General features: G+C 35.2%; 1 protein-coding gene and 1 pseudogene across 1 annotated transcript; both read left to right on the plus strand.

The window, feature by feature from the left end:
- The window catches only part of LOC108982402, a 48,122-nt pseudogene that overhangs the window by 9,768 nt on the left and 10,866 nt on the right, over nucleotides 1-27,488 (plus strand).
- On the plus strand, nucleotides 22,421-26,532 carry LOC108982273 (disease resistance protein RUN1-like). The gene is made up of 5 exons (XM_035687103.1): nucleotides 22,421-23,041; nucleotides 23,313-24,414; nucleotides 24,497-24,790; nucleotides 24,906-25,397; nucleotides 25,548-26,532. The coding sequence occupies exons 1-5, from the start codon at nucleotides 22,512-22,514 to the stop codon at nucleotides 25,596-25,598; spliced, it is 2,469 nt and encodes an 822-aa protein (XP_035542996.1). The 5' UTR covers nucleotides 22,421-22,511; the 3' UTR covers nucleotides 25,599-26,532.

Here is a 27,488-nt window from a genome sequence, read left to right on the forward strand (position 1 = left end):
CTTCGAAAAAAGTGAATAATAAACTTAGCATTGAAAATTCCTAAATATTCATATTAACTTATACGGTGAAAATCGTTTATCGAAATTCAACTCTGAAGTGCCCCTCAAAAATAATTTCACAGTATTCAACAGGCATTTCATTTGAAAATATGAAAGTTGTCTATTGTGTCATAAAATCTTCAATAATCAATTGAGTCTAATGACTCAGACCATAACTCATTCTGACACTTCTATCTACTTCAAATAATTAAAATCTCACTTCTGGTACTATAGTGAGTTATAATACTGACTATGTTAATAGACTAGAACCTTTGTAATTGGTCGATTCGAGGCTTCTAAAGCCAATAGAAATTCCACTATTGAATTTCTAGCGGAATGTTACAGTGGTCCTTTGACTTTTAGTCGTAATTGGAGAGTTTTGTACTTCCATTTTTTGGATAATTTAAAAGATCAACTCTATGTAACACTAGCCGTGTCTTTGGAAAGATTGCACAAGAGGATCTAAGTGTGTGATCTTCTTTGATTCCTTTGCTCCAACACATGATGTTGACTGTCGGCCACATGCTTGGGTTGGGTAACGTCATTTGCGAATAACGTGAATGAATGAGTTGGCCTCCACTAACACACCTGATCTCAACCTCAACCTCAAGAAGCATAATAGGAGTTACTTTGGGATGATCATTGGCGATGTTTAAGATACAATGGCAAAAATGCAAGGATATAGAGTTAGTCATGTGCACAAGGAAGGCAATTATGTTGCCCATAATCTAGCTAAGGCTGCTTTATATGCATCTGATTACGTTGTTAACATGGAGGAAACTCCATTATTTCATCACTTCTTGTAATACATCTTATTATCAATGAAGGCAACTTTTCTCAAAAAAAAACACACACCTGATCTCATTAATTAATTTATTTTATTAATTTTTCATTAATTTCTTCACTTCGGTTTTAGCGTCGTAACAAAAGATCATCAGGGCTTGTAATCTTATTTCTCTCCACTATTCTTCATCACTTTTGCTTCATTTCCTTTGCTTCATCAATTAAAGAACTGTTCAATCGGTGCTTTTTACCCATCGAGCGGTATTTGTTTTAAATTTAATAAAAATATATATTATAGTATATTATAATTAATATCTATTTTAAATGAAATTTATAATTCTATAATTTAGTATAATATATATTATTATAGCAGATTACTAGATTATATATACTGTAATATATATACAGTATTATAGTATATTATATATATATATATATTATGATAGTATAATACTTTAAATGAAAACATAATAATATATACATATTATATTATATATATATAATATTTTATAATATTTTACTATCAAAGTATTATATATGATAATATATAATTATGAAACTATATAGTACTATATATATGAGTTTATACTTAACTAATATATATCATATTATATATTCCATTATAGTTTACTATGCTATATATGATACTTTTAGAATAAATTACTATATATATGATTGTATATATTATTAATATATATGATTTTATATTTTCTTTTATACTTTAGTATAGTAAAATATATATAAAATAAATATATACGGTACTTTATAGTATTCTATCATTTAATATGAATAAATATGTGACGTCACATGTAGCTGCTTTCAAGAATGTAGGCCTATTAAAAAAAACAAAAATGCAGGCCCAACTAACAAACCAAAAAGCTTAACACCCCCAATCTTTAGAGACGTGAATTTAATATTCGTCAAGTCGTGATGGGAAGTCAAGCTTGGAATGCATTAAAAAAGCAGAGAACATTATTGCATGAAATGGTATATGGCATGTTGAACGATCGTTCCACCTGTTTGCATGTCGCCTTTCCTTGGTTGGTTTTTGTAACATCCGTATTTTTAGTGTATTTTTAATTAAAAAATTATTTATTATTAATTTAAAAATTGATTCTCTTATTTTAAATTTTCATATTTTAGAGGGTTTAATTTTATGATTTTTAATATGTAAAAATTAAATTTGACATATTTCGTTAATATTAATTATTGTTATGCATTTAATTTTCTTTTCATAATAAATTAACTTGTTGTTGGATTTAATTATTTATTTTTATTTTAATCATTACGTTTGAATTATTTTATTTTACTTGTTGTTTTGAAATCGTTTCCGTTAGATCATTTTTGTAACCCAAGATGTGAGAATTGAACCTCATTTTTTTCCCTCACTTTTTCTTTTCCTCTTTTTTCTTTTCTTCCACTTTTTCTTTTTCTACTCATTTTCTTTTCTCCTTTTTCTCCTCTACTTCTCTCCCGTGCATGAATGACTTCTCTTCCTCTCTTCCAGTACGTTGCATCTCCTCCCCAGCCCACCGACGTGCGCCACCGTCCGGTGACACCGCCGAGCCCACCTCCCTCCCCTCCAATCTCAGCTCCTCCCGCGCCGCCATTAGCCCCCACGCGCAACACCAAGCTGCGACACCTCTTGTGTTCGCGCGCCGCCGTCGCTCCACCTCCGGCCACCATTCCTTCACCATTTCGTCCTCGACCTCCTAGCAACCCAACGGACCCAACACCAGTTTCGATCCGTCACCGGTGGAGCACATCCAACCCCATTTCCAATTTGGGTATTTTTTGTCTTCAATCACCCTTTACGCGACCACCCACGGCCAACCACCACTATCACTAGCTTCACCAACATCCCTAAACCCTACCCTAGCAATCTCGGGTCTTCGTTTGTCCCCATTCAAAAGTGGGTTTTGAGACCCACGGCCACAGTGCATTTGGCACTATTTTGTTGCTGCGTTGTCGCTTCTTGCAGCTCCGTGATCTTTCAAAAATTATATTATAGCATTGTAAGTATTTTTCTGAAAACTTTTGAGATTTAAACGTATTTTCGCACTAACTCATATATACTGTGAATTGGTTAGCTGTGCCGGACTGAGTCCGAGGAGTAAGGGGGTCGGTTGGATTGGATGATGGAGTTGTTTGTGTGATTGGTGTATGCTATGAGATTTGTTGGCTGTTTCGAATTTAAATATTGGTGTTTTGTGTTTGATGTGGGTTATGTTAGATATTGGTGATTTTAGGAAGTGATGATATATTTTAGGATTATGAGGGTTTTAAGTTTTGAGGAATTAAAATAGGTTATTTTAGAAGCTTAGGATTAAATATCGAAACCCGTGATTGATTGAAAACTTACGAAAATGATGTGATTATTTTTATGGGTGACGATTTGTAGTCGACTCGACATTTTTGTGAAAAATTCTGAAAAGCTAAGTTGTCCAGGTAAGCAGGGTTCCTATACTAGATTTGCATAAAAATAAAATAGACTGATGTTGATTTTTGAAAATATGCATGTTTTGTTATGAAAAGAGATTTGAACTACCTGGGTTATTTGTTCTGCATTACTCATGAGATTATGTTTAAGAATAAAATATTTTCTAGCATGACCGGTGTAGACATGAGCTATTTTTCATTTTACTTCTGAATTGTGCAAAAGAGAGCGAATATGAAAGTTTGTGCATAAAATTATGTTTTGTGATTTCTGAAAACTCTATTCTGTTCTGAAGATATTCTGTACTCTGATATGATGTGATTTCTGAAAACTCTGTTCTGTTCTGAAGATATTCTGTACTCTGATATGATGTAATTTCTGAAAAAAATTTGCATGACATTCTGAATCGGGATGTGGTTTGTGGATGGTGACCTATTTGACCTACCACGGGTGCTAATAGTGGCATCTATTTGGGTTGGTACCAACTGTTCTGTTTCTGGTGCACCAACTTTGGAAACAAAGTGGTTTTTTGGTGGCCTTTCCTGTGTGCACACTCGGGGCTCCGAGAATAAATAAGGGGAAGATTCACATTCTGTTTCTACTCGGTTAGCTACTGGGGTTTGCACAACCCTACCACGGGGGTTAAACATGGCCTCTGATATAATATGATGCTTTGGTACGATGGTGGTCAGTTATGCTATGCCAAAAGAATTTGAATAAGAATATTTTTGAACTTTCGCTCTGATATTTTTGATAACATGTTCTGACTCTGCAGTCTAAAAATAAAGTGTTTTGTTTTGCATTCTGAAATCAGTAAATGCTCATGTTTGCATACTAGTATATGTTCTCTGCATACTGAGTTGTTGATAACTCACCCCCTCTTATCTCCAATATTTTCAGATGATTTTTGGATATTTCAGTTGAGGATCAAGACTATGAAGGATTGAGTGAGATGAGTTAAGAATAATGAATTAAGAATAGAAAGTTTTCGATGAGTATTGGTGATTTTTTATAATTACATTGTTGAAATGTGAGTTTAAGTGACATGTAGATAAGTTGGTAATTTTTAGGGTTTCTATATTGAGGATTTATATACGAGTATGTGTGGTTAACTAAATTTGAAGTGTTTACGTTTGATTTGAAGGTTTTGGAAGAGTTTTAGAAATGTTGGAATTGATTGTCATGTATTATGAGTTAACTCTCTGAACCCTCGGGGTAGGGGCATTACAGTTGGTATCAGAGCCAGGTTTGAGGTTCTGCAGACTAAAAACATTTGAGTTTTGGATGTCCGTGGGTTTAGAAAGAAACTTCAGATTTGAGGTGTGGATTTGTAAAGAATAAGAGCTAATTTTATGGAACTGCAGACTTTATAATTGAGTTTTGAGGTTTTGAGGTTTAAGGATTTTAGATTCGACAAGCTTACTTTGTGGACTATAAGAGATAATCTTTTTAAGATTTAAGGTTTAGATTTTTGTGGTTTAGATTCTAAAGATGTACTGGATTTTAGAGCGATGTTGTGTTTCAATATGAGATGATAGGAATGACTATATGAGTTGGTTAAAGATATGGCTAAGAATGGGAAAACTATATGTGCAGTACCAGAAAAGTTTAAAGGTTTAATTTGAAATTATTATTTTTATTTAAATTGAATTTATTTGGTTTTGTTTGATTTTATTTTATTTGAATTGAAATTATGCTATTTTATTTATTAAGTTTATTTTATTTTGTTCGTTTCGTTCGAAGCTGAAAAGTGGGTTAAAGATTAAGTTATGGCCGGAAGATGGTCCGACTGAGAATACTATTGTTATATTTAGCGTAGTAGGCTTGAACTTTTATCGACTTGGTTTGCTTTTATAATATCAAGGTTTCAAAGGAACGGCATGGTTTGGGTGATCTATTTGGGGAGTAGGATATTTGAGGTTTTCGATTTCGTGGATGTATGACACGAGGCTTTAGAATATGAGGTTGTAAGTCCAACAAACTTTAACGATAGATTTACGGGAATTTCACCAAAAGTTTAAGGTTTTGCAGACTTTAGGAAATGATTGTTATCATTTAATATTTTAGATTTTGAAAGCTTCGGGAGTCAATTGTTTTATTATTGGATATAAGTTCATCGATCTGACAGATTTCGAAAAATGATTCTGGTATAATTTAAGGTTTTAGAATTACAGATTCGAATGACTGAATTGAAATAAGATTTAAGTTTTTAATTCTGCAAGCTTGGTGTGCTAGCTTGTTTTATTTTGGAGACTGATTAGTGTGTGACCATTAAAATGGGGTTGATTAGAGTTGAGTTATTGATATAGGAATTTTCAAGGAGATTATTTCTTTGGAGATTGAAGGTATTGATCTACTTTGGATAATGATTGTTATTAGTTCGGGGTTATAATGGCAGGTTTTGGGATTTGATCCATATCAATTTAAGGATGATAGTTGGTGTAGATTCAAGAAGGCATTCTTGGTGATTTTGAGGAAAAAGTGAAATAATTTATGGTTTTGGGAGATCAAGCATTTTTCTACCAAAATGTGATAAGAGTTTTCTGGTCAGTAGGTTTGGAGCCACCTTGTACTCGATGGTGTTGTTTTTATGAGGACATAAATTTTATGCATGTGGCGAATTATCAGAGTACGCAGTAAGAGCGTGATATTTTGGTTTTAATTAGGAGTTCAAATTTTGTGTTGATTTTGAGAAATTAGTCGTGACTTGAATTTTTGAAGCGATACTTGTAGTTGGAGACCAATCACTCAGTTGTACCAATTATGTTATTGATGGTTAACTTTGGCAGTGACCATTAGATTACCAAAGGTAGAATATAATGAAGATTTGGAAGTTATACCGTAGGAGTCAATTGAGGTTGGTATAGATTATCAAATAGAGCTATTAATCATTGGGATTCCTTGAATGTTGTATTAAGGCTCTTGTGGAAAAATGAGATTTTAAATATCATAGCCACCCTAGGAATACTGGACGTGTTGTGCCACTGAGGGACTAATACGAGTATGATGCAATCATCTATGGAAACAGACTTGAGAGAACATTACTTATGCTTGTTGGGAGTTGTTGATGGTATGGTCTTTTCGAGCGTGTTTTGGGTTGTATCTTGTATCCTGCTTTAGCGTGATGTTTGACTTTACAAATTTCGAGAACGAAATTTTTTTAAGGGGGGAGAATATAACACCCCGTATTTTTAATTGAAGGATTATTCGTTCTTAATTTAAAAATTGATTATCTTGTTTTAAATTTTCAGATTTTAGTGGGATTATTTTTATGATTTTTAATTTGTGAAAATTAAATTTGACATGTTTCCTTAATATTAATTATTGTTATGCATTTAATTTTCTTTTCATATTAAATTAACTTGTTTTTGGATTTAATTATTTATTTTCATTTTAATCATTACGTTTGAATTATTTTATTTTACTTGCTATTTTGAAATTATTTCCGTTTGATCATTTTTATGACCCAAGATGTGAGGATTGGACCTCATTTCTTTCCCTCACTTTTTATTTTCCTCCTTTTTTATTTTCTTCCTCTTTTTCTTTTTCCCCTCATTTTCTTTTCTCCTTTTTCTCCTCTACTTTTCTCCCGCTCGCAAAGGACTTCTCTTCCTCTCTTCCCTTGCGTTGCGTCTCCTCCCCAGCCCGCCGCCGTGCGCCACCGTCCGACAACACCGACCAGCCCACCTCCTTCCCCACCTGCCGGCGACCCCTCCCCTTCAATCTCAGCTCCTCCCGCGCTGCCATTATCCCCCACGTGCAACACCAAGCTGCGACACCTCTTGTGTTTGCGCACTGCCGTCGCGCCACCTCCGACCACCATTCCTTCACCACTTCATCCTCGACCTCCTAGCAACCCAATGGACCCAACCCCAGCTCCGATCCATTACCAGTGGAGCACATCCAACCCCATTTCCGATTTGGGTATTTTTGGTCTTCAACCACCCTTTACGCCGCCACCCACGGCCAACCACCACCATCACTAGCTTCACCAACATCCCTAAGCCCTACCCTAGCAATCTCGGGTCTTCGTTTGTCCCCATTCAAAAGTGAGTTTTTAAGACCCACGGCCACAATGCATTTGGCACTGTTTTGTTGCTGCGTTGTCGCTTCTTGCAGTTTCGTGATCTTTAAAAAATTATATTATAGCATTGTAAGTATTTTTCCGAAGAAATTTTGAGATTTAAACGTATTTTTGCACTAACTCATATTTACTGTGAATTGGTTGGTTTTGCCGGACTGAGTCCGAGGAGTATGGGGGTCGGTTGGATTTGATGATGGAGTTGTTTGTGTGATTGGTATATGCTATGAGATTTGTTGGCTGTTTCGGATTTAAATATTTGTGTTTTGTGTTTGATGTGGGTTATGTTGGATATTGGTAATTTTAGGAAGTGATGATATATTTTGGGATTATGAGGGTTCTAAGTTTTGAGGAATTAAAATAGGTTATTTTAGAAGCTTAGGCTTAAATATCGAAACCCGTGATTGATTGAAAACTTACTGAAATTATGTGATTATTTTTATAAGTGACGATTTATAGTCGACTCGGAATTTTTTAGGAAAATTTTGAAATGCTAAGTTGTCCAGGTAAGCAGGGTTCCTATGCTAGATTTGCATAAAAATAAAATAGACTGATGTTGATTTTTGAAAATATGCATGTTTTGTTATGAAAAGAGATTTGAACTATCTCAATTATTTGTTCTGCATTACTCATGAGATTCTGTTTAAGAATAAAATATTTTCTGGCATGACTGGTGTAGATATGAGCTATTTTTCATTTTACTTCTGAATTGTGCAAAAGAGAGCGAATATGAAAGTTTGTGCCTAAAATTATGTTTTGTGCTTTCTGAAAACTATGTTATGTTCTAAAGATAGTTTGTACTCTGATATGATGTGATTTCTGAAAACTCTATTCTGTTCTGAAGATATTCTGTACTTTGATATGATGTAATTTCTGAAAACTTTTGGAATGACAGTTTGAATCGGGATGTGGTTTGTGGATGGTGACCTATTTGACCTACCACGGGTGCTAATAGTGGCTTCTGTTTGGGTTGGTACCAACTGTTCTGTTTCTGGTGCACCCACTTTGCAAACAAAGTGGTTTTCTGGTGGCCTTTCCTGTGTGCACACTCGGGGCTCCGAGAATAAATAAGGAGAAGATTCACATTCTGTTTCTGCTCGGTTAGCTATTGGGGTTTGCACAACCCTACCACAGGAGTTAAACATGGCCTCTGATATAATATGATACTCTGGTACGATGGTGGTCGGTTATGCTATGCCAAAAGAATTTGAATAAGAATATCTTTGAACTCTGATATTTTTGATAACATGTTCTGACTCTGCATTCTGAAAATAAAGTGTTTTGTTCTACATTCTGAAATCAGTAAATGCTCATGTTTGCATACTAGTATATGTTATCTGTTTACTGAGTTGTTGATAACTCATCCCCTCTTATCTCCAATATTTTCAGATGATTTTTAGATATTTCAGTTGAGGATCAAGACTATGAAGGATTGGGTGAGATGAGTTAAGAATAGTGGATTAAGAATAGAAAGTTTTCGATGAGTATTGGTTATTTTTGATAATTACATTGTTGAAATGTGAGTTTAAGTGACATGTAGATAAGTTGGTAATTTTTGGGATTTCTATATTGAGGATTTTATATACGAGTATGTGTGGTTAACTAAATTTGAAGTGTTTACATTTGATTTGAAGGCTTCGGAAGTGTTTTAGAAATGTTGGAATTGATTGTCATGTATTATAGTTAACTCTCTGGACCCTTGGGGTCGGGGCGTTACTGTTTCCCTTTTTGTTTGATTCCTTTGCTCCAACACATTATGTTGACTGTTGAGTTGGTTACAAGCAAGGTACGAAAAGCCATCTCTAATTCTCTTAGGTACCCTTTGTTAAGAAAATAGAACAAAAGATAAAATAAGTGCTTGACAAATTAGAGTATCTTGTAAGACAAAAGAACATTATAGGTCTAAGATAAGGTGTTCAAGAAAAACCATCTGAAAGATTGCCCACAACTTCTTTGGTTGAAGAATCTGGTATTTGAAGAATCGTTATTATTTCAACAATCAACATTTAGCACCTTCGATTAAGATCCGACCATCGTGATGAGAGTAACACTGCTTACTTTTCATCTATTTAATTCTATTTATAGTCTTGGTGTATAAGTCCTGCATAGTACTACTTTTGAAAGAAATGGATACATCCTCTGTCATTAATGTCACATAAATCTCCCACTATTAGCTAGGCCACTAATGAGGTGAATGAATGTTATAAAAACACGTGTAACTCGATTAATATTATACACATACAAAAAAAATATCAATAATCTTAAAAAGAATAAATTTCTTCCTTCATTATTAATAACGATGATGACTACGAAAGGAGAACGACCAACGCACGACTTGTGAGTAGACCGTGCACTATCTTAATGATGGATGATGTTTCAATTCCAATTGCTGATTTTATTTTATTTTATTTTTTGATAGAAAAGAACATTCATTTCATAAAGGCATAACACCTTGAGATAGGTTACAATAGTGTTGATCAATGAAAATGACATTCTCAATGAAAGGAGGTACACTATTCCACCAAATAAGCATATCTTCAATAGACTAAGCATGTCTTGCAAGTCGATGGGCAGCCTCATTTGTGAATCTACTGCAATGTTGAAAGCCACAATGAGGAAAAGTTTGCATTAATCCTTTTACCTCTGCTACCACAGATCATATAACTGCATTTGACTCAAATGATCTATTAACGTCTTCAACTTGGAACAAACAGTCACTTTCAATTATCAGCTTTGGTATACCCAAGCTCATGCACAATTGAAGGCCTCTCAATAAAGCCACAGCTTCAACTTGTTCTGGTTCCAGAGAAACAGATTCCACTCTACTACATGCCATAAGAATTTCACCCATATGGTTCCTGAAAATTGCGCCCATACCAGCTTTTTTTAAATAAAAAAAGAGAGCCCCATCAATGTTTAGCTTAAGAGAGTCTTCTGGAGGGGGTGACCATCTGTACACCATGTTTTTAGAAATATGGTTCCCCAACTGCTGTCTAACCACAATACTATGCAATTTCTTTGTAAAAGCAAATCCAATAACCTGCTGAGGTGGTAAAGCAATCTGTTCATGAACCATTTTGTTCCTTCTGAACCAAAAAGCCCAAACCATCAAGAAGAAATCCGACTGATCCTCAGAATTGCCCTTGAATAAAATATCCATTGCACCAGTGAGAAAAGAGCTGATTTGGTCACCATTTTGGAAAACAGCAAACCTACTCCTTAAAAAACCATAGGTGGAAGGGCATAATATCAGCACATGCCTCAAATCCTCTAATGGATGTTGACAAAAGCAACATTTTCCTTCAATGTCCAGTTTTCTTTTGATTAGGTTTGCCTTTGTTGATAAACAATCCTTACACGCCCTCCATGCAAAAACCTTAACTTTATGAGGAACTTGTAACTTCCATAGAGCAGTCCAGAATTTTTTCATCACAGCCCCATTAGAGGATTCCCCATGTTCTGATTGCAAGATAGTTTTAAAGAAACTGTAAGCACTTTTGACAGAAAAAGAACCTGACTTCTCATGTTCCCACAGCCAATGATCAGCAGCACCAGTATGACTTGGATGCAATCTAAGTATAGCCTCCACCATGTTTGGATTGAAAAGAGCTCTAACATTGGCAATATCCCACCATTTAGTACTTTGATCAATAAGAGAGAACACTTTATTGTCCAGCTGGCTACTATGTTCAGTACTCTGTTCATATCCCAGTGCTTGTCTCAAATTTCTAAATCCAGGTAGCCAAACATCATTCAAAATATGGATTAAACTTCCATTTCCCACATTCCATCTGCCACCTTGCACTAGCAGCCTCTTTGCTTCCCAAATACCCCTCCAAGCATAGGAAGGATTTCCTCCAAGAGAAGCTGTCAACAGATTCCCATCAGAAAAATATCGAGCTGCATACATTTTATGGAATAAACTATCCTGATTTTGCAATAATCTCCAAGCTTGTTTTGCCAACAAAGCCATATTGAAAACCTCAAGCTCTTTGAACCCCATGCCTCCCACAAATTTCGAATTGCACATCTTCTTCCAGCTTAGCCAATGGATCTTTCTCTCCTCCTACTTCTGACCCCACCAATACCTTGCCATCATACTCTCAATATTAGAGCAAAGCCTTGGTGGAAGCTTAAAACAACTCATGGCATAAGATGGAATTGCCATAGCTATTGCTTTAAGGAGGATCTCCTTACCCCCTTGAGAGAACATATTCCCCTTCCAACCTTGCAACTTGAGCCAAACTTTGTGCTTAATGCCTGCAAATGCCCTCGATTTGGACCTGCCCACCATAGTTGGTAGCCCAAGGTACTTGTCATAGTGTTGCAATTGAGTTGAGCACCACAAATTCATAATAGCATGCCTGTTGTGCTGATTCACATTAGCACTAAAAACCATTGTTGTTTTCCTCTCTATTCAACTGCTGACCTGAGGCAACTTCATATTGCTCTAAAAGAGTTTGCAACCTTACATTTGTTTCCACATCAGCATTACAGAAAATCAAGCTATCATCTGCAAAAAGCAGATGATTCAGTTTAGGAGCTCCACGACAAATCTGTAATCCAGTAACAGCATTAGTTCTTTCAGCCTCTCTCAAAAGGCTAATCAAACCTTCAGTACACAAGAGGAATAGATAAGGAGAAATAGGATCTCCTTGCCTCAACCCTCTAGAAGGAACAATAAGACCAGTAGGAGAGCCATTAATCAGGATTGAAAAAGTAGGAGTCCTCACACACATCATCACAAGCTGAATTAACTTCTCATGGAATCCCAATTTGCTCATAACAGATTCAATAAAACTCCATTCGACTCTATCATAAGCTTTGCTCATATCAAGCTTGATAGACATAAAACCTTTCTTTCCTTTCTTCTTTCTCTTCAAATAGTCTAAAACTTCATAGGCCACTAGTACATTATCCGTGATGAGTCTGCCAAGTATGAAAGAGGATTGAGTATCTGAGATGATCACAGGTAACACTTGCTTGATTCTATTAGCAATGACCTTAGAAATTAGTTTATATGTAACATTACATAAACTAATTGGTCTAAGGTCATTTACTGTTTGAGGACTCTTCTTCTTAGGGACCAGAGTGATGAAAGTGTGATTGAGAGCTTGAGGCATTTCTCCATGATTCAAAACTTGTAGAACAGCATTTGTAATGGATGTACCAATGTCAGGCCAAAATTTCAGGAAAAAGAGAGGTGGCATACCATCAGGCCCTGGTGCTTTGTTGGGATGCATCTCTTTCAATGCTTGAAGAACTTCACCAGCTGTGAAGGGTTTAATAAGTTCGACATTCATCTCATTTGAGACCTTCCTCTCCATTTTATCAAGAATCACTTCCTGATCTCTAGATCCTGCAGAAGTAAACAAGGAAGAAAAGTGATTAACAATTAGTCTGTCACAATGTTCTCCCTCCTGCCAACAGCCACTGGCATCCATTAGTTTTGATAAGCCATTCTTTCTCTTTCTTTGAGATGCTTTAGCATGGAAAAACTTAGTATTCTGATCCCCTTCTGCTAACCATAGAGCTCTTGATCTCTGTTTCCACATTATCTCCTCCCTCTCCATCCATTTCTGAACTTCAACTAAAGCTTCATCAATCTCCTTTGTATTTAATGCTGTTGGATCCTTACTTTGTTCCATGAAGAGTTTGTGCTTTGCTTCTTTCAGCTTGACCTGGACCTTACCAAACTTTGATTTGTTCCACCTTTGTAACTTACTGCTACAACTATAAATACAGTCCATAACACCTTGCATTCCATTTGAGGAAACTGCAGCAAGCCACTCCTGCTGTATAATTCTTGAACATTCAATTTCACTAATCCACATTGCCTCAAACCTAAAAGGCTTAGCACCCCCTCGTCTTGACTGGGGGCCCTCCAGCTCAATCCATAGTGGGAGATGATCAGAATAAGAGAGAGAACCATGAGTGACTGAGGCTCTAGTGAACAGATTACACCAAGATACATTTCCAAGGAATCTATCCAGTCTCTCATAAACACAAGCCATATCTTGTCTACCATTGCACCAAGTATATTGTGGACCACAGAAACCAAGGTCCCTTAACTCACAATCTAAAATCGTTTGTTGGAAATCAACCATTTGCTGTTGTGGTCGATCTCTTCCCCCCCATTTTTCCTGTACTGATAAAATTTCATTGAAGTCTCCAAATACAAGCCAAGCCTCCTCAGGATACCTCCTCAAACTTCTTAGTAGATTCCAAGTTTCCATCCGTCTTGCAGTATCAGGTTGACCATATGGACCTGTCATGTACCAGGTTCGTGTCATGTAAGTTACCATAGCATCAATATGTGATGCTGAATAACTCAAAATGGATAGAGGCACATCTTGCTTCCATAATAAGCAAGGCCCCCACTTCTACCAGCCGCGTCAACAGTTAAGCAGCAATTAAACTTAAATCTAACTCTATAGAATTCCATTTTTGCAGCATTCAGTTTTGTTTCTTGCAAAAACAAAACATCGGGATCTTCTCTTCTGAGTAAATCAGCAAGAGTACGAATACCACGAGGGTTCCCAAGCCCTCGTGTATTCCAACTAAGGATCTTCATTGAGCTCGGTGGGGCTGTGTTCTAGCCACCACCGCATCCTGGAAATGTTAGCCTTCACTGTTGAAATGTCACAAATACCCTTCTGTCGAGATGCAACTGCATGGCCCTTAACTTTCGCAGCAGTTACAAATTTCAACTTTTGTTGACTTTGCTCTGTTGCCATGCAACTCTCCATTACACCCTCATCAGTTACTAGTTTCATCTTATCGTGACTTTGATCAGTTGCCAAACTACTCGCCACCTTATCCGCATCAGTTACAGAACCCACCCTGTGAATATCTAGTAACGGAACCTGACAATTATCACCAGCTTGGCCGTTATCCAAACTTTCCTCCACAATATCCGCCGCTCCCACGTTATCCTCGGAAGCAGTTACATTTCGATCACTCGAAGATTCTCCGGTAGACTGGTCTGGCCCATGTTTCATCGGAGAACTACTACCATCATGGTTTCTCTGCCTCCTGGTGTACAGGTCCTCTATATTCGCCAAAGTTCCCTGCACGCAACCAGGGACCATATGGAAACTCAGAGACTGAAAACTTGTCCATCAATGGCCTCCACTGATTACACTCCTTATGATTATGACCAAGCGTACCACATATGTAGCAAAAATTTGGAAGTCGTTCATAAGAGAACCGAACCCAGAAGGGATTTGAAGATCCCACACAAACCTTCTTACCACGTAACAAGGGCTTAGTAACATCCAACTTTACCCTAATACGTAGGTACTCCCCCCAGGCCTGTGCATCCTTCTCCAAATCGACCTCCACCACACTACCAACTTCCTTCCTTTCTATGTGTCCCATCTTCCAGTTCCTAGCCATAATCGAGAGATCATGGATACGAACCCAGAAGAGCGCCTCAGGGAAAGTAACCTGATGTACCTGCTACAACCCATCCACCTCATTTGTGAGAACCAAGTGCTTATCAAAAGCCCAAGGTCCCTCTCTGAAAACGGGTTCTTTATCCCATGGATCCTCAAATTTAGCAATAAATAGATTAGCACTAACATCTCGAAGGGAGATAGACTTACCAGGGTGCCATAGACGCTTCATAGTACTCTTAAACGCCTCCTTATTAAACTGTTTATCAGTGAACAGTTTAAACAACAGACATTTTTCACTTCTACCTAGCACACCATCCAGAGACTCTTCATCCACTACCACGACTTCCTCTTCCTGATCAGTTAGGGATAGTTTTCCACACATCTTCTCAAGATCTTCCTCCATAGTTTCCACACACACTACCACACAAATAGGTAAAAAAAAAAAAAAAAAAGTTAGTCCTACACAGGGCAGGTAGGAAGCCTCTACTCAGAGAGCCCTCGAGAGGAAAAAGAAATCCGTGCAAAAGCAATATTGCCGATTTTAAACAAGCAATATTGATATATAGAAGGGAAAAATCTCTCGCTTTATGTGGCTGCATGCGCTCACGCCCTATCAAGTATTCTACATGATTAAAGCCAAAGTTTTTGTATTCTCATGCCTATCATTTTTATATGACAAACTTTTGCCTTTGTTTATCTAAGATTTAAGTACTTCACCTTCTTTATTATGTGCAATCACTGCCTTCGTTATCAGAAAAATAAAAATTCTAGTAGTTCGCTTATGATTATGTTGTGAATTGGCAATGGAAGCTATTTTCTCTCTCAGAATATTTTAACTTTATATTAAAAATAACACTACAACAAAATTACTTATTTCTAGTCAGTTATTTAATTTTTCTTGCAAAAAATGAATTTGTTTTTTTGCAAATAGTCATTCTTATCGTAAGTAATCCATCACAAACCCTATTTTTCTTGTAGTGTATAATATTAAAAAATTATAATCTAACAATATTTTGATTTTATAATATTTGAATTCAAGTTTTTTTTTATCTCTTTTCTCAAAATTGTATAAAACATCGATCTTCGATCACTCAAATCATTTTACTATTATTTACAAATTTCTCATCTCATTTCAATATCTCATCTTAACATCCAAATGAAGCCTTAATAATCTGGTACTTAACACTACTGTTGTCATTAGGGCTGTTATTAACATCTATCTATCTATATTCTACTTATGACAATTATAATTTTTAAAATGTTTACATTGTTTGGTTTTGGTTCGACAGCTCAAGTGTTGCTAAGAGGGAAAATGGTAAAGTATGAATCAAAGAGCTTAGATTTCTCTAATAAAAAAAGATAAATATTCTATCAATTCAAGTCTCGTCAATATTAATTGGTCTATAAATTTAGAGGTACGAAGTAACAATTATAGAAGAAATCAGTGGTACTGTATCTATTGAATTGAATTTTAGATTCTCACTACGTCATGATTACTAGAAACTTGTTGCAATAAACTCCCGTGTAGAGGAAATGATGAACTTATTGGCTATGGAATCGAACGATGTTCGCTTTGTAGGAATTGATCATGGGATGGGTGGCGCTGGTAAGACAACGCTGGCCGAAATAATTTATGATCGAGCTTCTTATCAGTTTGTAGGAAGCAGTATTATTTATTGTATTAGAGAAGAATCTAAAGCTAGTAGTCTAGCTTCTTTACAAAAACTTCTTTCTACGATCATGCAAGAAGAAATACATATATGGGATCATCGCGAGGGAATCAAGGTGAATTAGGTGATCATGAGGAGCATGCTGCGTATATAATAAAAAGGATTTTATCGTCCTTGATGATGTAGATGGTTGAAAAGAACTAATGGCATTATCAGGGAGCTGTCCTGATTGGTTTGGTCTAGGGACTAGGGTGAATATATATCATAACTTGCAGAGATAGTCATTTGTTGAGAACAAATGAAGTGAATGATATTTATAAGGTTATATCATTCACTTCTTCTAGAAAATGTAGCCAAGTCAATCAATAGTTTTACCAAATTAATTTAATTTTTGACATTAGGGTTGAACAAAAATTTAAAAATTCGATTCTGTTTCCGACTACGCACAGACTCCGAAGTTTTTTTAAAATAAAAAAGTCGGATGTGACGATATACCAACTCTAACTCTAATATTATACATATTTTATAAAAATATATATATATTTTTTATATAACTATAACTTATATAGTTAATTAAATTCAATAATATACAAGTATGAACAAATTATTATAAAATAATATGTTTATACTATAATATAAATAGACTAAATTCACTAATAATTTTTTAGTATATGTAAACACCATACTATTAACTATTACTACCATGTAACACTAATGTATAATAACATATAATACTAATTATATAATAATTAATGTATAATAACATTTAATATTAATGTATTATGTATAAACACAAATATATAAATTTATAATAACATGTAATACTAATATATAATATATAATCAATATATTTGCACAAATTGTGGGACATGGCTGGCTAGATTTTGATAAGTTTCTCAAATATCACGTCATGTTTGTTGATTTTGGAAAATCTGAACATCTGTTTGCACAAATTGTGGGAAGTGGTCTGGGTGTCGGTGAGGGAAGAGAAATGGCTTGGGCGTTCGTGGGGTTGGAAGAGAAAGGGTTTGGGCATCCTATGTTTTGCGGTTCAAGAGAAGTCCTCTAAGAGGTCTACGTTTTGGGCATCGTCGGAATCGCCGATTAGAAGATTTTGCCTTCCTATTGATATTGCTTTTCAACGAAAGTATAACTCTTATATTAATATATATAGCATAAAACAAAAATATAACAAAAACCAAAAATTGAAACAAAATATATATTTCGTCGTAGTCTTGAAATAAGTAGGTGAAAAGACTATTTGTAACATAATCCCAGATCGAGTATGCATAATGTGATCTTATCATCTTATCATAAACTGCATACTAGTAGATTATTTTCTATAAGAACTAATTTTTAATAACATGGCATATATAGATCATAGATAGGACAAATTTTGTAAAAAAAAATTATTAAGTATTCTGAAATATACATGATATGGTATTCTTGCTCTGTCACAACATCATTTCAATAAGTAATGAGGGAAGCTGCCATCCTCTCTATATCAAGATAATGGCTGGCTCCATTTTATCAATTAGAATGTGCAGCTGAAATGGCGTGATTATCCCCATGATTTCCTTGGAACATAGACACACTCTATATATATATATATATATATATATATATATATATATATATATATATATATTAAGAATAATGTTACTATACCTCCTCTATTTGTACCTTCATTTTGACTGTCTATATATTAATTTTTTTTTTTCGAAAGTGACTATTACTATATTAATATTTTTTTATTTTTTTAAAAATGTTTAAACATGTTTTAAAATTATTTGAAATAAAGAGCAAATAAAAAAAAGTACAATTTGCACTTAGGGTGCGGCACTATGTGGACAAATTGAGAAAGGCATAGTAACACTACTCATATATTAATATTCTGTTAGATTGATAGACGTGTATGATAATAATTATTTAAGAAACTTTAAAAAAATACTTAGAAAAAAAACACTCAAATGACTTTATGTTAACTTGAAGGCTCGGTTTGGATATAGAAGTACTCTTAGTGGTGCCCCCGACCTCCATGTAAGGAAACACGAGAATCGAAGTGCTAGAATGATGACAACACGGTCACACATCCCAATAATAGTGCCAAGTGTGTGTACATGCAACAATGTACAATAAAAACATAGCGGATAATTTAATCAACTAAGTACCAAAGTTTAAACACAATTTAAACAATCTATAAAAAGGTTAAAAAAATTATACAGTCATCCAAAATAATTATTTATAAGTCTCAATAAAATGAGTGATACCAAATCACTCCTCGGGTGGAGCCGAATCCTCAGGCTCACCCTCATCTTTATCTGCATCAAAATCTGCGTTATCACAAAACGGTACCGCAGGTAAGTATAACCCAAACAACCTTCAGGAATAAAAATGCATTAATGTAACCAACAAGCATCCACATGATGAAATATACTTTATTCTCAAAATATCATTTTCTCCGAAAATGAGTATTTTTCAACACACACCAAAATCTCATTTGCCCCAAAATATCCGTAAAACATTTTCCCAGAAAATGATTCACATAAAATCTTTTTATTCAACACACGTTATTTTCTCAGAAAATAGTCCATTAATCCATTATTACCATATGCATCATAATATCCCCTAGGGACCATCCGCACGTCCTGACTTCGTAATGATGCCCAGTTCCGCGCCCAGCGCGTTCGTGGCCAAGCACCCACTACGTAACAAGCGATGCCCAGTTCCACGCCCAGTGCGTTCATGGCCAAGCATCCTCTAGCCCCCGCCAGCTAAGGGGCTACGGAGTCGGCACGAGACCATCTCGTCCGATCCCTTTGTCATCCAGCCACAATCCAGGGGATGTCACTCAGTATATTCCGTTTCCGAGTGACCAGAGGAGCTCTACCGAGATAATGCCCTATCTCGGCTTGGGGTTGTAATACACACGCACCCAAAAATCTTTTCACATGAAAACCTAGTTTTCAATAAACACATGAACATGAATGCAGTACATGAAAACCTAGTTTTCTTTACAAACATAATCATGCGTGTAATTATGCAATGTACATGTACTACACAAAACCCAACCAACAATTCAACACAGCCCAAATAACACAAACAAACTTCTTCCACTAATCCATCCGACCCCCATACTCCTCGGACTTAGTCTGGCAAAATCAACCAGATCACAATGAAATGAGTTACTGCAAAAATATATTTAAATCACGACAGTTCTTTAGAAAAATACTTACAGCGCTATATAATAATTTTCGGAGAATCACGGAAGTGCAAGAAGCGGCAGCTCAGCAACGTAACAGTGCAAAATGCACTGTGGCCGTGAGTCTCAAAAATTCACTTTTAAACGGGGACAAACGAAGATCCGAGATTGATAGGGTTGGGCTTAGGGATGTCGGTGAAGCTAGTGGTGGTGGTGATTGGCCGTGGGTGGCGGCGCAAAGAGTGGTTGAAGACCAAAAATACCCAAATCGAAAATGAGGTTGGATGTGCTTCACCGGTGACGGATCGAAGCTGAGGTTGGGTCTATTGGGTTGCTAGGAGGTCGAGGATGATGTGGTGGCCGGTGGTGGTGCGACGGCGGTGCGCAAGCACAAGAGGTGCCACTGCTTGGTGTTGCGCGTGGGGGTTATCGGCAGCGAGTTAGGGGCTGAGATCAGAGGGTGGTCATTGCCGGCCGGTGGGAGAGGCAGTAGGCTGGGCGGTGGCATGCACGGTGGCGTGCGGCGGTGGCTAGGAGGAGAAGAAGAAGCGCGCGAGAGAGAGGGGGAGGGGTAACGTCCCGCGGAGAAGCAGAGGAAGAGAAAGAAAAGAAAGAAAAAAGAGAAAGAAGAAAAGAAAAAGGAGAGGAAATAAAATTGAAGGAAATAAATGAGATCCAATCCTTACATTTTGGGTCACAAAAATGATTAAACGAAAACGATTTCAAAACAACAAATTAAATAAAATAATTTATACGTAATGATAAAGTGAAATTAAAATAATTAAATCCAACAATAAATTAATTAAATATGAAAAACAATTTAAATACATAACAATAATTAATATTAAGAAAGTACTTCAAAATAATTTTCACAAAATTTAAAATCATAGAAATAAACTCACTAAAAATCCAACAATTTTAAAATAAGAGAATAAATTTTTGAATTAATAAAAATAATTTTTTAGTAAAATTATACTAAAATACGGGGTGTTACACTCTTATTTCATCTCATCTCATCATTATAATTTGTTAAAACTCTCATATAAAATATTATAAACAATTTAATTTTTTCAAATCTTAAAATAATAATAATATTAAAAATAATAGTTTATTCAATTCATCTAAAATTATCTCACCTTATCTCATCTCGTCTCATATCATGTCATCTCATTATCCAAACGAGTTTAAGGCTCTATTTGGATATAGACACGCTCGACGGGTCTATCAATGTACATGATTATTTGTGTTTTAGTTAAAAAATTTTAAAGTGGGTGGAAACCACCCTAGAAATTATGTACATACACGCTTGTAACGGCTAGTTGATGCTACATCTATTATGAACTTTCCATCTCAGGTTGACCAGTACTATCACTACTTATAATTTTTATTTATTTATTTAATTATTAACAAAATTTTATATTTTTTTAATTTTTTTTTAATAATTAAGAATGTTTAAAAATATTTAAAAAATAATAAAAAAAATTTTAAATACACTATAAAATAATAAAAATTGTAAATACATTATCTTTCTTTGCATGCATTATTAATGTTGATGAGTCATGACTACGAAAGGAGAAAGCTAACCAACGTACACGTCGACTTTTGGGTAGACCGCACGCTATGTCGATGCATGATGTTTCAATTCTTATAGTTAATTTTAAGCAAGCAATGATAGAACTCTTGCTTTACGAGGCAAACTTTTTTGTATTCTTAATTAAATTAATTAATTAATTTACATTTTGTCCAAGTCAGTCAACAGCTTTACAAAATTAATTTACATTTTTGCCATCACGCTATTAAGTACTAGATCGGAGAATTTGCGCAGAACCTTCGTATGCCTTCCGTGCAGATGGGTTAAAATAAAACGAAAGTTGATGCATGTTATAGAGTTATATATTTTTTTAAATTTTTCTTAAAATGTTAAAAAAAATAATTAAAAAATTAAATTTTCAAATACAGCACTATATAATAGTAAAAATATAGTAAAAGAGTAATAATACCTTAATTGGATTAAAAAATGAGATAAGATGGTTTTAGATGAAAGATTAAAATTAAAAATAATATTATTATAATATTAGTTTTTAATATTTTTATTATTTAAAAATTTAAAAAATTAAATTATTTATTATATTTTATATAAAAACTTTAAAATAAATTATAACATACGATAAACATTTTGCGAATCCAAATGGCCTCCTGGACTATCATTATCCTCCTTTGGGTCAAGGAGAAGTGAAGTTACGTAGAATCTTGATATGCAAATAATTCATTGGCCGTATGCGTTTTAAATTTTTGTCTTTTTGCAAGCATTATTAATAGTTGTATTATTATTGAGTAGTATTATTTATGTTGATGACTACGAAAGGAACGCTGACCAACGTCGACCTTTGACTATAAATTATTCATTACGAATATTTCCTTCCACAATTTACGAGGCAGAGTTTTTTTTGTATTATTAGAATACGTTGGAATGTTAAAGTAAGTTGAATTGAATTGAATTAAAATGATAAAATATTATTAAAATATTATTTTTTAATATTATTATTATTTTAAGATTTAAAAAAATTGAATTATTTATTATATTTTGTATTGAGATTTGAAAAAGTTATAATGATAAATTGAGATGAGTTGAAATGAATTTGAAATTTAAACTCACCCTTAATTAAATTAATTAATTAATTTACATTTTTGCCGAGTCAGCCAACAGCTTTATCAAACTAATTTACATTTTTGCCATAACCTTATTAAGTAAAAGATGAGAGAAGTTGCGCAGAACCTTCGTATGCCTTCCCATACAGATTACCTCATGATATCTTCAATGTTCTTCTCAATGTCTAAGCCCGCAAATTACCAATATTCCCTTCCACAATTAAGCTTCTAAATTTCTCGCATTGCATTCATGGCCACTCAAAGACCCTCTTCATCTACTTCTAAAGTTAGTAAGAAAAGAAAAAGAGATCATTCATCTTCGCCTCATTGGAAACATGAAGTTTTCCTCAGTTTCTATGGCAAAGACACTCGCAAGGGTTTTACGAGTCATCTACATGATGCTTTAAAACGGAAAGGCATTCTCGTCTTTAAGGATGACGAAACACTCAAGCAAGGAGAATACATTTCTGAAGCGCTTCAGAAAGCTATTCAAAAATCACAATACGTCATCGTCATTCTTTCTGCAAATTATGCTTCTTCCAAATGGTGCCTCATGGAACTTGCCGAGATCGTTGAATGGGAGGAAAAGACGAAGCTGATCACAATTATTCCTATTTTCTACCATGTGGATCCTTCAGACGTAAGAAATCAACGTGGGACTTTTGCAAAAGCTTTTGCCGCACATGAAAAAGCTCCCAAGGTAATATTACCGGAGATTGATATGTGGAAAAAAGCTTTCAGTAAAGTGGGTAATATTACCGGAGAGCACATACACGATAGGTAACATTTCCTCTTTTCTTCTTCCATTGACAAATAGCAAGCAATTAACATCTATCTATTTACTTAAATTATGACATTTATAATTTTTTAAAATGTTTAAATTGTGATCTGGGTCTGTCTGACAGCTCGAGTGTTGCAAGAGGGAAAATATTGATGTACGAATTAAAGTGTTTCGCTTCCTCTAATAAACAGTGCTAATTATCAGCTAAAGCGCTTTTTTTTTTTTTTGATCGTGTGATCTAGTCATATTAATTGTTCTATCAATTTACAGGTGCGAATCAACAATTATACAAAAAGTCTGTGGACGTATATCTAAGGAGTTGAATTCTAGATTCTCACGTCATGATTACGATAAACTTGTAGCAATAGACTCCCATGTAGATGAAATGATGAAGTTATTGGATATGGAATCGAACGATGTTCGCTTTGTAGGAATTCATGGGATGGGTGGTGTTGGTAAGACAACGCTGGCCCAAATAATTTATGATCGAGTTTTTAATTCTAATTGTCGATTTGAAGGAAGCAACTTTATTTCTTGTATTAGAGAAAAATCTACTACTGCTCGTGACCTAGCTTCTTTACAAAAAGAACTCCTTTCTACAATCATGCAAGAAAAAATACATGTATGGGATCATCACCAGGGAATCAAGGTGATAAGAAGCATGTTGCGTAATAAAAAGGTTTTTATCGTCCTTGATGGTGTGGATAGTGAAAAACAATTAATGGCACTATGGAGTCATGATTGGTTTGGTCCAGGGAGTAGGGTGATTATAACATGCAGAGATAGTCATCTGTTGAAAACACATGGAGTGAATGATATCTATAAGGTTGAGCAGCTTGAAACTACTGAAGCTTTGCAACTCTTCAGTTTGTCAGCCTTCGAGCAAACCCATCCAAGGGATAATTACAAGGATCTATCTATGGACTTTGTGAATTATGCTCAAGGCCTTCCTTTAGCTCTAAAAGTTTTAGGTTCCTTCTTATTTGGGAGAACAATAGATGCCTGGACAAGTGAGAGAGATAAACTAAAACCAATTCCTAATCCAGAAATTATGGATGTACTTCAAATAAGTTTTGATGGGCTGCAGGATTTGCAAAAAGAGTTATTTTTGGATATGGCGTGTTTCTACGGAGGACATGAGCACATATTTTCTGAGATGTTATTAGAAAGATTTGGTCATTATCGCATCGACCTTGATGTTCTCGTCGAGAAGTCCCTCCTAAGCAAATCATATAAGGGAACGTTGATCATGCATGATTTGCTAAAAGAACTGGGCAGGGAAATAGTTCGCCGCGAATGCCCTGAAGAACCTGGACGACGTAGTAGACTGTTTCGTGTAGAGGATCTCTATCACGTACTGAAGAATGATACTGTAAGTTGATTAGTATAGATATTAATATAGAAAGGTATATTTTCATCCTAATTCTTGTTAACCTGTTGTTCTTGGTTACCAGGGAACTGATGCAACTAAAGCCATGGTCGTGGATTTTTGTCCTGAAACGAAAGTTCGGAGACTCAACGGCAAAGCATTGTCAAAGATGAGAAAATTGAGATGTTTTAAATTTCATCAATCTCGAACTTTAAAATGGCATGGAAAACCCTTAAAATACATGCCAACCAATGAGTTGCGATACCTAGAGTGGCCTGGATATCATTCGAAATACTTGCCAAGCAATTTCCAACCTGAAAATCTTACTGTACTAAGGATGCCTGGCAGCCGTATCAAACAACTATGGAAGGGGTCGATGGTAAGTTCCTCACTCGTATAAATACGTCTTCTTGTTAATAATCCCCCGTTAATTTTCCAAACAAATTAATATATTTATATTTTGATCCAATTAACTACGTACTTGTTTATAACAAGTTTTAGACAATTTGAAGGTATTTGATCTGAGTTATTCTGAGAACTTGATTGAAATACCAGATTTGACTGGAGTCCCAAATCTTGAGAGAGTATACCTGGAAGGTTGTAGAAGCTTGTGTGAGGTCCACCCATCCATCGGAAGTCTAAAACAATTAAATGAATTGCAACTTGACAAATGTACAAGCCTTGAGAAGTTACCAGACCTGAGTAATTTGGAATGCCTGACTGATCTTTGGGCAGAGGAAACTGCTATAACACAAATACCATCTGTCAATCTAATGCCCAAGAGCATCCGTAGGTTCCATCTTCAAGGATGCAAGTCGATGCGACTTAAATCAAGAGATCCCATCTTTGATATCGGATCACTTGTAGAATATCAGAAGGAAGGAATATATGATTACGTAGAAGCAGCGTACATTGATTTTGACAGCAAAGGAGAAAATATTTTAGACATGGCAGGTGGAGTTGTTTCGGCTTTAGACGATGATTTGGTGAGTCAGTGTGTCTCTCTCATTCTTTTCTATAGAAACAAATAAAATATGTCAGAAAAAGGCTTTAATAAAAAAGGATTTCATTTTACAAATAGAAAAATGCTCTATTTTTGCTGCAATTTATATCTCTTTTTGGGGTTGTTTTTACAGAAGATGATAAGAGGATGGTCGTTAGGATTCCACATTCCAGAGTGGGTCTAGTATAAAAGTAATGGCTCATCTGTAAAGATAGATTTGGATGCTAATACGAATCCGGAGATGGGGTGTGCTTTATTTATTGTTTGTGTTTCTGATCAATTCTTTTCCCTTCATTGGGAAGATGCTTCAATTTCTTCTTTATACAAGGGATGGATTACAAGCAGGTCAGAGGTGAGGCTTAAATTAGAGTTTGAGACGGAAGAATATTGTGAGGAATATGATTGTTTGGATTGCAGATTAATAACTCCTCCCTTGAACGTCTCTTTTGGTAAGCGAGTTGGATTCTGGGTGTATATACCGGCGGTTTTGCAGTTATTGGACATACGGAAGGTCAATAGGATTTCATTTGAAACTGGCTGGCATCCGTATTTTTCCAAGAGTCTTGAAAAAGTAGAAGTGAAAGAATGCGGATTGCATTTAATATGTCCAGATGATGCTAATTCAAAGTTCTTTAATTGCATTACTCCTTTTGGCCGTTCAGGATCTTCTAATTCAGATTTCCATCGACAATTTGTCGGCTATATGAAAAAGAAGGAGGCATTGTAACATTCTATGTTCTTCGGGAAAAAAAAGATGAGGAACATTATGTGGATATGTTCTGCGACCTTGAGTGAGCCAGTGTAATCGATCCGAAGCGGCATGTGTCTGATTCTTATAAAGTCGGTTCCTCAATCTGGCTAGTATCGGGTTTGTTCTTCGGGTGTTAAACCGACCGAATATAGATTTGTTCTTACCTTTTCAGTTCTCTCACTGTCAGTTGGTCTTTTTTGAATAAATAGAGTTTGTTTTGTAACTTTTTTTTAGTGCCATTACGGTGGCATTTGAATTGAGAAGGGTCATTAACGCGGTTTTATTCTTAATTCATTAATAGCTTTAATGGTTCAAGAGTTACTGTACGTTACAGAGTTAGCTACGTATTTTTAAAGAAAAAATTATGTTTGACCATTGTGGGGTTGAACGTTTTTTATCATTAGTTTTATCACTTTATGTCTTACTGGTTCTGGGCTCGTGTGTTAATAGCTCTTGGAAGCCGTTTTATTTATATTAATTTGGGTGTCTTTATTCTTTTGATTGCCCAGTTCCGAATCTCTTGTTTAACGGCTACCTTCTTTTTTAAATTGAATTGAGGTTGGCGTACACAGGGCTTGTTGATTGCAGAGTGATGTTATTTTTCTTTATTGGCCGAAACATTGTGTTTTCTTTGAATAAAAGAGAAAGACAAAGTGTCTATATATTTTTTTAGAGTATTTTCAGATAAAAAAAAGTTGTTCTTTGAGTATACAACAATCACTTGTACAGCGTTAGTTCGGACTATACAACAATCAGTCGGGCTGTTGTAATCTAGAGGAGTCAAGTCAAGAGGAGTTCTGATGTACCGATTAATTTGAGAATTTGTACACCACAGAGGGTTTGAATCTCCTTAAAGAGAATAAGATTTTCGTGCCTCAGTTTAAACTGGTTTCGTTTTAATTTTAATTTAGTTATAATTTTTATTATATTATTGTGTACTTCACCAAAAATTTTAAGGAGGTTCAGACATGAAGCCTACAACTGAAAAATCCACAGAAAGTATTGGAAATCTCTACAAGCCCTTCCATTTTAAAGGAGTTCACTTCAAGAGATGGAAGTACAATGTGCTCTTCTATGTAAGCCTTCTCAAACGTTTCTTATGTTCATGTCATTGCAAAGAATCCTAGCAAGATCACTACCGAGAACATGACTAAAGCATAAGTGAAAGCTCACGAATAAAATATTACAAAATATACTAAAGATGAGTATAACTGTTGGTGTTATATTTTAAATTGTCTTGCGGATCAATTTTATGGAAAGCTTTACAGAGTAAATATGATACGGAAGAAGCCAAATCAAAGAAATATGTGGCAAGTTGCTTCT

The sequence above is a fragment of the Juglans regia genome, unplaced genomic scaffold, assembly GCF_001411555.2.
Source record: "Juglans regia cultivar Chandler unplaced genomic scaffold, Walnut 2.0 Scaffold_674, whole genome shotgun sequence".
Classification (NCBI taxonomy): domain Eukaryota; kingdom Viridiplantae; phylum Streptophyta; class Magnoliopsida; order Fagales; family Juglandaceae; genus Juglans; species Juglans regia.